This window comes from Antechinus flavipes, chromosome 2 (genome assembly GCF_016432865.1).
Source record: "Antechinus flavipes isolate AdamAnt ecotype Samford, QLD, Australia chromosome 2, AdamAnt_v2, whole genome shotgun sequence".
In the NCBI taxonomy this organism is placed as follows: Eukaryota; Metazoa; Chordata; class Mammalia; order Dasyuromorphia; family Dasyuridae; genus Antechinus; species Antechinus flavipes.
Genome location: NC_067399.1, coordinates 531,628,015 through 531,641,425, shown reverse-complemented (window position 1 = coordinate 531,641,425; position 13,411 = coordinate 531,628,015). Strand labels below are relative to the sequence as shown.

The 13,411-nt window shown below is 32.8% G+C and overlaps 1 protein-coding gene across 5 annotated transcripts in view; it reads left to right on the top strand.

The window, feature by feature from the left end:
• The window catches only part of SLTM (SAFB like transcription modulator), a 39,804-nt gene extending 29,427 nt beyond the window's left edge, over window positions 1-10,377 (top strand). For all 5 annotated transcript variants that reach the window (XM_051980738.1, XM_051980737.1, XM_051980735.1 and 2 more), the window contains 9 exons: window positions 504-589; window positions 793-950; window positions 2,670-2,850; window positions 3,446-3,570; window positions 4,215-4,385; window positions 4,843-5,157; window positions 5,273-5,417; window positions 6,514-6,674; window positions 9,353-10,377. In XM_051980738.1, coding sequence (XP_051836698.1) covers window positions 504-589; window positions 793-950; window positions 2,670-2,850; window positions 3,446-3,570; window positions 4,215-4,385; window positions 4,843-5,157; window positions 5,273-5,417; window positions 6,514-6,674; window positions 9,353-9,461 — 1,451 coding nt within the window. In that variant the 3' untranslated portion in view covers window positions 9,462-10,377. The remainder of the gene's footprint in view (window positions 1-503; window positions 590-792; window positions 951-2,669; window positions 2,851-3,445; window positions 3,571-4,214; window positions 4,386-4,842; window positions 5,158-5,272; window positions 5,418-6,513; window positions 6,675-9,352) is intronic.
• Window positions 10,378-13,411: the final 3,034 nt, after the last annotated feature.

Here is a 13,411-nt window from a genome sequence, read left to right as displayed (position 1 = left end):
AACATAGATAGTGGTAATTTGTGTTTTTCTAAGTTAATATGAAGCCTGATATAGTGGGTGAGGGAGACATAATCATTTGGAAGCCTAGGTTTTGACTCTTTGACATAAATGGCTTTATGACTAAATGGTAGTTGTTCTTTTGGTATCTAAGGCACCTCAAGTTGATTTGCTGGTATTGAATGTATTGGTGGAGATTTTCCTTAACAGAAATTACCTATATTTATGAAATGACAAGTCTAATGTAGAAAGTGGATATAGAGGGTTGAGCATTCTGTTTTTAAGGCATTTGCCATAATCTCAACCTGTATTTTTTAAAAGTGGTTTTATTTTGTATTCCTTTCAATCATTCTATATATGTACAGATTAGTTATGTAAGATTACATGATAGTACCCGCCACCCTGCTAATTGTTTTTTGAAATTTTTTTATGTGAATAAAACAATTGAATATGTTCTAATTTTGAGTAATTCATACTTACTTGCTTTTCCTACTTTTTTTCATTAGGTGCAAAGAGCCCAGGTCATATGGTAATATTAGATCAAACAAAAGGAGATCACTCTAGATCCTCAAGAAGGGGGAGATATGATAAAGTAAGTCTAAATGAAAAAAATCTATTTTATCAACTTTTCTGGTATTAACAGTTTACCGGCACTTTTGTAGTTTTGAATTTTAAAATACTTTGATTGCACTATTCTGAGTAGGCCAAATGTCAAGAAAAATAGAAACTATCTTTTTCTAGCAATCCTTTTATCATCTAATAGTATAACTTAGTAAATTTTGTCTAATCACCCAGGTGGCAAGGAACAGGGAGAGAGCTAGTCAAGATAAAAAGAAGGATAAAGATTACAGAAGTCGCAAAGATATACTGCCTTTTGAAAAAATGAAGGAACAGAGAATGCGAGAACATCTAGTACGCCTAGAAAGAATACGACGAGCAGTAGAACTTAGAAGGTAAGGATAAAATGTTCTGTACTTTGCGGTAGAACTAGATGCTGAGAGGATTTAGAGTTGGAGAAAACCATTATTTATCTAGTCAAGCATTTTTACAGATTAGGAAATTTTGAGGCCCAGCTTTTTTCTATGTTGTAATATTGTTTTATGGCTCTCTCTAGTGAAAAATATGAAGCATTTATCTATGAATTAATACAGTCTTTTGACTTTAAAAATGATGAAATTGAGGGTGTATTCCTACAGATATTTTTTTGCCCCATTGCTATTGATAGTCAGAATAAGAAAAATAAAGAACATCTTAATAACTACATAGTTAAAGGAGAAAAGTAATGTTAAGATGTTTTAATTTCAAGCCAGAAGCTGAAATACTGTTTGACTATTTAAAATGTCATGGGAATAACTTTATTTTGTATTTTTGACAAAATACAATACTCATTCTTCTTATGAACACTAAAGCATGGGTGTAAATGGGTTTTTCTTTATAATAAGAAATGTGAACAAATCAGAATAGGCCAAATTAAACTATCTCCACAAACAATATGGTGATAAACTTGGAAAGTCCTAAAGATTTAGCTAAAAAGTTAGTAGAAAAAATAATTTTAACAAAGTAGCAGCATATGAAATAAACCCACAATCATCAGCATTTTTATATATCACAACAAAACCCTTCAAAAAGAGATGACCCCATTTAAAATAATAATAGACTGCCTAAAGTATCTGGGAAATAATACCTGCCAAAACAAATCCAGAAACATTGATTATAAAACAATTTTTTAGATATACAAATAAAGTCAAGAGTTACATAATTGGAGAAATACTAATTATTCATGAGTAGAAAATAAAAATTTCTCCCCAACCTAATCTACTTAGTGCTATCTCTGTTAAATTGTTTTAAAGAAAAATTGTTTGAACTAGAAAAAATAATAAGATTCATTTTGGAAGAATAAAAGTTAAAGTACATCAATGGAATTAATGGGGGAAAAAATGTAAAAGAGTAAGGTTTGGCATTACCAGATCTTATTAAGGCAGTAATTAACCAAAATTATCTGGTACTGGCTAAGAAGTAGGAAGATGGATCAGTGGAACAGAGTAGACATAGAAAACATTGTAGTAAATAATTATAATAATCTTTTATTTGACAAATATAACAATTTATGTTTGGGGGATAAGAATATACTATTTTAAAAATGTTGGGGAAGCTTGGAAAGCTTTCTGGCAGAAACTGGGTGTATAGATTTGATTACATTAAATTAAAAGGTATTTAATAAAAATAAAACAAAGATGGTCAAGATTAATCTTCTAATAAGAAACTTAGTTAAATTATAAGAATATGTCATTTCACAATTGGTAAACCAAAGGATATAAACAGGCAATTATGTGATTAAGAATTCAAAATTATATATTTGGTCCTTTAAAAATGAGAGATAGCTACTGGAAAACTCACTTAAGTTTGCCTTTCTTTTCCCTGGAAACAAATTATTGTTTACTTTTGATTCTTTTAAATAGGTATCATGTACACAATTATGAGAGATGTTATATCAAAAATGGTTTATGGTGTGCTTTTTATGGTTTTTTCTTAGGCCTTTTTTTCAGTTGTACTAAAAAATACCAGCATTTAAAAACATATATTTCGAATACCAAATAAAATAAGATTCACAAAAGATTCTTTCACACAATGTTAGTGTAACTTAAGTATTTTCAAATACTGATTTTTGTTAGACGAAGAGAGATTGCAGAAAGAGAGCGTCGAGAGCGGGAACGCATTAGAATGATTCGTGAACGGGAGGAACGGGAGCGCTTACAAAGAGAAAGAGAGCGGCTAGAAATTGAAAGGCAAAAACTAGAGAGAGAGAGAATGGAGCGCGAACGCTTGGAAAGGGAACGCATTCGAATTGAACAGGTGCATTCAGTAAAGCTTTTCATATTTGGTAACTGATAAATTTGACCTATAATACAATTATTTTTCTTATAGTAAGTCTGTTAAAACTTAAGTTCAGCTACTGAATGTTTAATACTAGAATATAATTTCAATGAAAATAAAATAACCTTTGTAGTTTGGCAAAGCATTAGTTGATAGCCCTCTACAGCAACATATCCAGATAACATGATGATAACCATGATTATAGTACTGAGGGTAGAGTTGTGGTACAACTTATAAGTTGTATATATGTTGTCTTATAAGCATTAAATTTATATCTTAATAAAATTAGGCAGTAATGATCACAGCATCTTAAGACTTGGAAGATCAGAAAAGTTTCTTCCATACAGAAATATTATCAATTACAACTCTGTCATATTTCAGATTACATTTAGGTACTTTCATGTTAGCCAAATGAAGATTCCCCTGTTTTAAAGGGATTTGCCCCAAACCATACAGTTAATTAATTAGTGATGAAACTGAGATTAGAATTCAGATCTCTTGAACTCATACTCCAGTTTTCTTTTTATGAAACTATGCTTAGTTCTACCTTCTTTTTTTGTCATCCTTTTTTAAGGAACGTCGTAAAGAAGCTGAACGTATTGCACGAGAACGAGAAGAACTGCGAAGGCAGCAACAGCAGCTTCGTTATGAGCAAGAAAAAAGGAATTCTTTGAAACGTCCACGTGATGTAGATCATAGGTAGTTCTTTCATTTCTTTTGCTTACTGTTAATATTGAGGGTGTTTTTTTCTCCATTATGCCATAATTTAGAAAAGTAGTAAGTAGACCAGGGTAGAATTCTAGTTCATTGTTTTCTGGAGCATATGTTGCAAAATAATATAACTATCCTGAGAGTGACTGTTATCATACTACTTGGTTCATAGTGCCCCATTATTTGCTTATTCTATGCAAAACTTATTTTTGTTTTGCAAGAAAATCCATGTTTATTTTCCCCAAGGGTGTATATTAACACTGCATATTTTAACCTAATAAATAAAAATGAATAGTTTTTTTAAAAATGCTTTTGTAATGAGAGAATTAGTAGTTGAGTAAGTAATCTTTCGAACACTGATCCTACCAAAGTGAAGAACTAGAAGGTTTTGAATACTGTTGACTAAAGAGAGCCCATATTTCATGTCTAACGACATCATTGTTTTAAGTGAATGGATTATTTGTAGAGAACATAAAGGATGTTTCATGTTTGATAGACATTGAAAATCCTGAGAACTGTCAGATTGTGTTTTTTTTTTTTTAATGTTTACTCTTCTCCATTTAAAAATGAATTTTTAATCCAACATTCTTCTCCCTCTCCCTTACTTTCTACCCTCTTCCCTTCCCCCCAAGACGGGATGATCCTTATTGGAATGAGACTAAAAAACTGTCTCTAGATACAGATGCACGATTTAGTCATGGATCTGAGTACAATCGGCAACAGAACAGATTTAATGACTTTGATCACAGAGAAAGGGCCCGATTTCCTGAGGGTACAGCAGTACAATCCTCATCTTTTGAAAGGTAGGTTTACAACAAGACTACAGAAGTTTTCTTTGTCTTAATTGGTTGGTATATGAATTTCACTGTTCATTAAATTTTGTTTTAGTATGTTAGTATTTTATAACTAAATAAATTATTTATTTATTTAATTAAAAAAAGCATGCAGAAGGTTGTCAAGTAATGTATATTTCAGTTCTCTTGGATGCTGAGAACAAACTGCCCAAAAAGTTCATTTCAATTAGTTTGAGTGGAACTGGATTATTATGTTACTATTACTTATTAACTAACAATAATGGCTTTAGTCTTAAGCTAATTTTAAAAGAAAAGCATATAAGTTAGATGAAGAATTGGGAAGAGGGAAGAGGTAGCAGTTATCTTGGGGTGGGGGGGAAGAAGAAAACATGGAGAATGTTTCTGGAAATTTTTTTGTCTATGGAAGAAAAATTGAGATGTTTAACTTTTTAAAAATTGTCAACAGGCGGGAACGCTTTGTTAGTCAAGGTGAAGGGAAAAAAACACGTCCAACTGCACGAAGAGAAGATCCAGGGTTTGAAAGGTACCCTAAAAATTTCAGTGATTCCAGAAGAAATGAGCCACCACCACCAAGAAATGAACTTAGAGACACTGATAGACGAGAAGTGCGAGGAGACAGAGATGAGAGGAGGACAGTGATCATTCATGATAGGCCTGATATAGCACATGGTAGACACCCAAGAGAGGGTGGTCCAAATCCTCCTAGGCAAACTAGTTGGAAGAATGAAGGCGGCATGAACACTGAAAAACGGGACACAAGGTATTCTGTTAATTATTTTCTAATTAGTTTACCTAGCCTTGCTTCTCTTCACAAAATTAGCTTTCTTTTGGACTTTTGATGATCAAGATCCTGATTACAGGTTTTTTTTTTAAAGGGGCGAAAGACCAGAGAGATCTGGAAGAGAAGTTTCTGGACACAATGTTAGAGGTGCTCCCCCAGGGAATCGAAGCAGTGCTTCTGGTTATGGCAGTAGAGAGGGAGAAAGAGGAGTATTAGGAGAAAGAGGAAGTGGTGGACAGGTAAGTGTTTCTAGATTTGTTGTGAATTTTTTTTTTTTTTTAAAGATTGCTCTTGAATTATGGACATTACCCTACTTAACATTGCCATAGCCAGCATTATTTAACTGTAGTTATTTAAATCAAATTCTACTACAAAGCCCTGCTCCATTGTATTTCATTTATTCACTATTTGTAATGCCCTCCATTATTTCTCCTGTTGTGGAATTAGTTAATGACATTAATTGTATTTATTGCCTGTCTTGTATTTTTTTCTAAACATATTTCTACCTATAAGGAAATGTTTGTTATAATCAAGTTCTCAGAGGATATTGCTGTTACTTAGAGAAATCCTTTGAGTATTTCTCTCACTTAGAGGAATTATTTGTTAAATTTGTTGTCTTTATTTACTATATTTTGGTGATGGGGCCTATAGCTTCTAAAAGATCAATTTTTTGTTGTTGTTGTTGTTTCTTTTTTTTTTTTTTTTTTTTTTTTAGTGTTACTGTATGCTGATAGATTATTTAAGGGCAGATAGTTATTGTTAGGGCTGCCATATCCCAGAAAAATGCAAATGCTGCATCCAGCATGTCAAGACAGTTAAATGTAGAATCAGACCTGCTTGATCTTAGGACTGCAGCTTCTGATTTATATCACACTCTGCTCCCCTTGGTATATCTGTTTGATTATTGAGAGTTTTTGAGATCTTCATGTGGAAGGAACATTCTGAATCACTTGTGTCTTAATTTTATTTATTTTTTAATTACAGTTTTTATATTCATTTAACACTCATTTTTTAAAATTTTTGAGTTCATAATTCTCTTCATTTCTCTCCTTTAAGTTGGCAAGAAATTTGATATAGGTTATACATGAATTATTGCCATTTTATGTCTGCTGGCTATATTAGGAATGAGAGTATGAAGTTGCCTATCTTAAAATGTTTATGGCATATTTCTGTCCCACTCCATCCTCATCCCCATTCTTTGTAGCTTTGGTACATTTCTGACCCAGACCAATCTTAGTGCTTTAGGTAGGAAGTGGAGGGTTAAAAAAAAAAAATTCTTCAGAGCAACTAAATTGAAACACTAGTATGATATTTCTTTAACATATACTTTTACAGCATTATTCTGAAGATCGACATGTGGTTGAACGCCATGGGCGTGAAACAAGTGGACCAAGAAAAGAATGGCATGGTCCAAGTTCTCAAGGCAGTGGATATCATGATACAAGAAGAATGGGTGATGGCCGGGGAGGAGCAGGCATGATACCCCAGCATACAAGGTAAAGTAACTTTTTAATGCTTTTTTGTGCTTTTTTCCTTCATCATATACTATGAGCACTGACTATGTACAGTATACTTCTGCTAGCTCTTTTTAGGAGAAAGATTTTTAAAATAAAATAATGGTACAATTTTTTTCTTCATGGATTATTGTTTATTCCCATCAGAAGTTGTCATGACTTTTATTTATTTAAACAAATACTTTTATTTACTGTCACTTTGGAGAATGAAAATTTATCCATGGATGAGAAACTACATGCTCTAGATTCTTAATTTACTGTTCCTTCTCAATAGGATAAAAAGGTAGGAATATCCCATATTTTACCATTCCAGAAATTCCTAGAACACATCAAGAAGCAACATATTGATCAGGTCTTGGGTGATTGTCATTACAAATTATGTGTAAGTCAGTCTGATAATAGAGAACTTATCTTAGAGCTAGGAATACTTTTGATTTCACATTCTACTTCTTGTTACATACTAGCTATATGCCCTTAACCAAGTCACATAAACTCTGTGTTCTTAACAATTCTTTAATTTTTGAAGTTGCTGCAAAGGTGCCAACCTACATTGATAGAGGAAGTTTCTCCCTATATCTTCTTCAGGCACATCCTAGTTCTTTTGGTCAGTCTTTAGTGTCCCTCTTAAAATGTAATGTCTAAACTTGGAAACTATACTTCAGGTACTACCCAAGTGGTGTACAATACAACAAGACTCACCTTCTTGATCCTGAATATAGTAAATCTTAGTGCGGCCTAACATTGTATTTGCTTTCTTTATTGCCATGGCTCATTGGTGACTTAAGGAGCTTTTAATACACTACATCTCCCTATTTTTAAAAATGAACTACTTTTTAGGCTCACTTCCCTTGTTTCATATTTGCATGGTTGTGGTTTTTTTGAACCAAAAGTTTTATATTTATAGTTATTAAAGTTCATCTTAATTGATTTGGTTCAATATTGTTGATAACAATGTTAACCTCTTGAAATATTTTCAAATCTATATTTTCATACTATGAAATACCCAACTGAATGTAATCTCTGAATACCTCACTGTCACAATGTTTTTAAAACCAAATCTACTGATGAAATTATAGGTCTGAGCCGCAGCTTAGGTGGTGTAGTGGATAGAGTACCCACCCTGGAGTCAGGAGAACCTGAGTTCAAATGTGGCCTCAGATACTTAATGCTTCCTAGCTGTGTGACGCTGGGCAAGTCACTTAACCCCAATTGCCTTGAGGGAGGGCAGGGAGAAGAATATAGGTCTAGCTCCTACCTCCCCTATCACCATCTAAAGTCCCCAACCTGACATTTAAGGTTTTTTTTTTTTTTTTTCCACTTTACATGAATCCATATTTTATTAAACACTGTCTCCTAGCTATTTTTGCAAATGTTACATATATAGGATGTTATTTTTTTCAGTGAGTTAGTTTGTTTATTAAATTGCCATTGTGTTTGTGGATCCCGTGTAACATTTCTTTAGTCCCACAGGAACCACTTATTGAGTCTAGTCCTTCTATTACACAACAGAAAGCTAAGACCCAGAAAGGGAAAATATATTGCCCCTGGTAACAAATAGTGAGTTAGTGCCAAACCCAGAAGTTGAGGAATCACACACACAGAATATGAGAGTTGGAAAGGACCTTAGAGGCCTTCCAGCCAGCCTGTACACCCAAAGAATGCTTGCTATACCATCTTAGAGAAATAATCATCTTGTTTGTGCTTGAAGAGCTCTGGATTCTCTCTATTTCATTCCACTTTTGGACAGTTGTAATTGTTGTAAATAGTTTCCTAAGATTAAGACTAAATTTGTCACATTGCAGCTTCCTCTGATTCCTTTTGATTCTGTTCTTTGGAGCCAGACAAAGCAAGAGAATTCCCGTCTCTGAACCATTGACTTTCCAATAATTTGACAAAGTTATCTATGTCACGGTCCTCTAATCTTCTTTTCTTAGGCAAAATTTTCCTTTAACTTATCCTGTAAGGAAACCATTTTGGTTGCCTTCCTATATATGAACAGTGTACAATTTATCAATATCATACTTAATGTCTAGTGCAGAATACAATAATTTACATAGTGTCCTGAGGGGAGAGTACAGTAAGATTATCACTTTGCTATTCCTATAGGTCATTCTTCTCTATGTAGTACGAGAATGCATTCACTTTTTCTTTTGGTTCTGGCATTAAGTTTAAGACTTAAATAATGAGCTTAAACTTAGCTCACCCACTTCGTTTTCAGTTTAGACAATAGAACTCTTTAATCAATCTAAACTAGCATATTTAAGGTCCTATAAATATACCATGCTAAGTTTTACCTTTAAGTTTTTTGCTCATATTCTTTTTTTCAATCAAAATCTTCCCCCATCTTTTAGGATCCAGTTCTCATGACAATTTCTTTTACCTGACATGTAAAACAAAACCCATCTGTTTCACAACCATTTATCATACTTACTTTTAAACACTAATCCCACTAATTTTAGCAAATATATACTGCCTTATGTTAATTTTTTAATGTATATTTTCCTCACCCTATTTAACTTGGTCCAAGTATCACATTAGTTCTCTGATTCTTGTATTAGATGCTTGATTTCTGAATATATATGCATTGTGAATACTCTCTCAAATGGTTTTTTTTTTTCCCTAAGATGATCTTTAACACTCTTTTAAAAATTTGTTTCCAGTAACTCATCACCAATTAATAGAATTGTGCAGATCACAGGCAATTCTATGCAAAGAGGAAGTGGTTCCGGATTTAAGCCATTTAAGGGCGGGCCTCCAAGAAGATTCTGAAATCGACTGCTTGAAATGGTTTCAAGATAATTTATTGAAATCTCTTGTAAACTTTCAACAGACAAGTCAGAGGACAGATGACTTATCTAGGAGTTTGATCAAACTCCTTTTTCCCTCTTTTCTTTATTTTTTAAAAACATGATTGCTTTCCTCAATTTGAGAAGATATTTTAATAGTTATGTTGTAATTTTAAATAGTTTTGTGTATCTTTTGAACATTTTTTTCCTTGCAGCACTAGAGTCCTATTCAGGAAGCAAAGAATATTGGAATGGAAACCATTTTGTTTTAACACTGTGTGAATATGAAGAATAGTTTGCAACTGTGTAATAGTCATTTGAGTTCCCAGCATTAGCTCTGTGGTGTCAGACTTTAGCATTAGCTACTTTGTCACAAGATACATATTTATGACTTCCATTTTGGAGGTTGTACAAGCTAAGAAAAACATCTGTCTAATTTGTAGAAAATAAAATTGTTTCTTGCATTTCTGAGTATTATGTAACCTATTTTTGCAGAAGGTACTGTTACATTAAGTGCATCTGTGTATCCTGGTAAAAATATTCCTTTTTGAAATAAACCTTCATATTCTGTATAGTTGCTTAAGTGTTGAACATTTTTAATTACACAATGAATGTATTTGGGTTTGTGTGGGAATATATAGTAAGCATAATGAGGCCTTGAGCTGTGAATGGAACTTTTGCCAAATTGTACCAATAAGTTTGTGTCTGGATAATCAACCAGGAAACTATTATCTGATGGATAAATTACTCTCTCACAATTGTTTTCCATGTTCCCAACTTTGTTGAGATGTGGAAGAAATCCAAGCTTGAAATCAGTGAATCCACTTGGATTTTATATGTAGGAAGACATTGCTGCTTTTGGTAAAAAAAAAAATAATAATAAAAATTCACACCTAGAATTGTTTGAGTCTTTGTGTTTCCACTTTAGGTCAACATCACAGTATCCAGTGATGTTAACATAATCAAAACCAAGACTGTTACTGATGTTCACTTACTTTTTAGGACTCGGGCTTATCTGTTCAACTGTTGAGCTCTGAGCTTACCCAAGACGAAAGAAATCCTAGTTACAGAAAGATAACATATCTGATGTCAGTGATATAACTTATCTCAGTCCAAAGTAGAATTAAGCATCCTCAATAATTGTGCTCCTTTAGTACTAGCATTATAATCCACATTTGAAATCATATTTTAATGTGGAGGGAAATGTCATTTAGAGTTTGGTCAACTCTGCTTCTGTATTCCACATAAAATGTTACAGGTTTTCCCATCCTTTATCATTTGTATTTTAAAAGAAGGTTTTACACGAAGTACTTATACAAAGTTAATTGTCCTTGCAATATTATTCTATAAATTTTTCTTCATTTCACTTTGCATTATTTCAAACGAGTCTTCCCAACTTTTTCTATTCTAGCCATTTCTGCTTAGTAGGACAATGGTGATCTCTTAGTGTTTTAATATTTATAAAATCCTAAAATGCTTGAAATTTGGTCACTTTAGATGCTAAGTAAATAGTTGTTGTACTTGGCACCTTCTTTCAGGTGCATGATTTCTAATCCTTTTACAAATGATTTAAAATCATGCAGATCTATTGACAGAAATGAAACAAAAACTCTTTAAATCTTGATTTCTGAATTTGTCGATTGCCTCTCTTGGCTTGTAGCATTTAACCAACCTTGCCTTCAGTCTTTTTTTTTCCTTTATTAAAGCTTTTTATTTTCGAAACATGAACGGATAATTTGTCAGCATTGACCCTTACAAAATCTGGTATTCCAAATTTTCCCCCTTCCCCCAGCCCCTCCCCTAGATGGCAAGTAATCTTAATATATATCCAATATATATTAAACGTTAAAATATGTTAAATCCTATATATATATATATATTTGATATGGTCACAAGGCTATGCAAGGGTCAGTGTTTTCAAATTATCTGTGCCTATGTTTTGGAAATAAAAAGCACAGATCCTGGGGGGGAAAATCAGATCAAAAAGGAAAAAGAAAATGAGAAAGAAGATAAAATGCAAGGAAAAACCAAAAAAGTGAAAATGCTCTGTTAGAATCTACACCTAGTTCTCATAGTCCATCCTCTGGGTGTAGATGGCTCTTTTCATCACAAGATCATTTACCTCCATTCTTAAAATACAATTTTGGCTGATATTTTTGACCTCCATAATATAAGTTACATTCATTAAAGAAATTTTTTATTACATGTGAGGTACTGTGCTGTGTTTACAACTGGTGCTTTGAGTTTGGATTCAGCAAAAATGTGCAAAATTTTTTGAAATATATTTCAAGGTTGTATTTTAGTAATTCCTTTTATAAATTTCTTTAAAATTCAGTTTTATTTTTGGTTCTGAATTCCTTCTTGTCCATCATCCATTAAATAAAAAGTAAAAAACAAAACTGTTATAGATATATAGTTACACAAAATAAATTTCTTGTATTGGCCAAAAAAAAAAAAAAAAAAAAAAAGGCTTCAGTTTGCCTTCTTGAGTCAATCAGTTATCTAGAGGTATAGCATATTTCATCATGAGTCTTTTTGAATGCTGGTTGATCAGAGTTAAGTACTACAAGTTTATTATCCTTGCAGTATAAATTTTTTGTGCTGATTACCTTCACTTCATTTTGAATTATTTCATACAGGTCTTCCCCAATTTTTCTATTCTAGCAACTCTTGCTTAGTAAGACAAAGTCAGTTTTGTTCACAGGGCATCTTGCTATTAACTGATTTTGAGAAAAAGGATTTCACAAAGACCAGTGATTTGTAGTTGTAGCCTTGTGCTTTTATTACAAATTTTTATCAATATCATTAAACATCAATACAATGAACTAAAATTTTAGCTTATATTTAAAGACATAAAGGAATAAAGTTTTATTGTCCTCGATATTATTGATCACTCCTAAATATTCTCCCATCTGAGTTTTTAATGAGACTTCTCTTAGTGTTTCCTCTTTGGTCATTCTTTTTCAGTGTTCTTTGCTCCATCATTTGTGTTTCAGTCTCTGCATGAGTGCACTAAAATTTTTTTCTGACTCTTTTCTAATTGTTACTCATCTCACTAGTTATTTGGTTAATTATCATCTCTAGGCAGATAACTCAAATAAATGTCTTAACTCATATCTGACTGAAACTCCAATCTTGTAATCACCAAGCATCTACTGGGCTTCTCTGCTTGGATGTCCCAAAGATAATCCATTTCTCTTCAAAAATTCCTACTTCTGTAGCGAGTACCAGTTAGGTATTTATCAAATGGCAACTATATGCCAGACACTGTGCTAATTGCTAGATCACCATGCATCCAGTCATAGAGATTTCATAACTTCAATTATCCTCAACTCTTGATTCCCCCATATCCTATCAATTATCAAATCTTAACCAGTTCTACCTCTGCAGTGTGTCTCATTAATCACTTCTTACCTGAGGTCCATAATTAATTTTTTAAAGTTGCACCTCCCCCTCCCCCACCCAGATCTCTTAAGTCAATGTGTTCTTTATACTGTGAAGTTAATATATACTAAAAGCATTGGTTTGAATCATTCCTTTACTCAAGAAGTGGCTCCATTATTTCTCAACTGAAATATAAATTCTGGTTAGGTATTCTAAACTTTTCACAAATTGACTCCTGACATTTTCAGGCATTTCTATCACTTATCTTTTATGTTCATGGTTCTGCAGCCAAAATAACTTTGTTTTTCTCCATATTTGATATTCCGTCTCTTCTCTGCACCTTTTCACAGGCCTCCACTTATTGGATGCTTAGAATGTTCTTTTCTCTTTACCTCCTCCCTTGTAGGATCATTTCCTAAAGGGTTACCCACCTATGTATTTCAACTTGTGCATGTTTCTCCTAGGAGAATGTAAACTTGAGGATGGGGTAGATTGTTTCCTGGTTTTCTTGGAATAGAGTAGTGCTTCTAAATCTGTAAAATTCCTCTC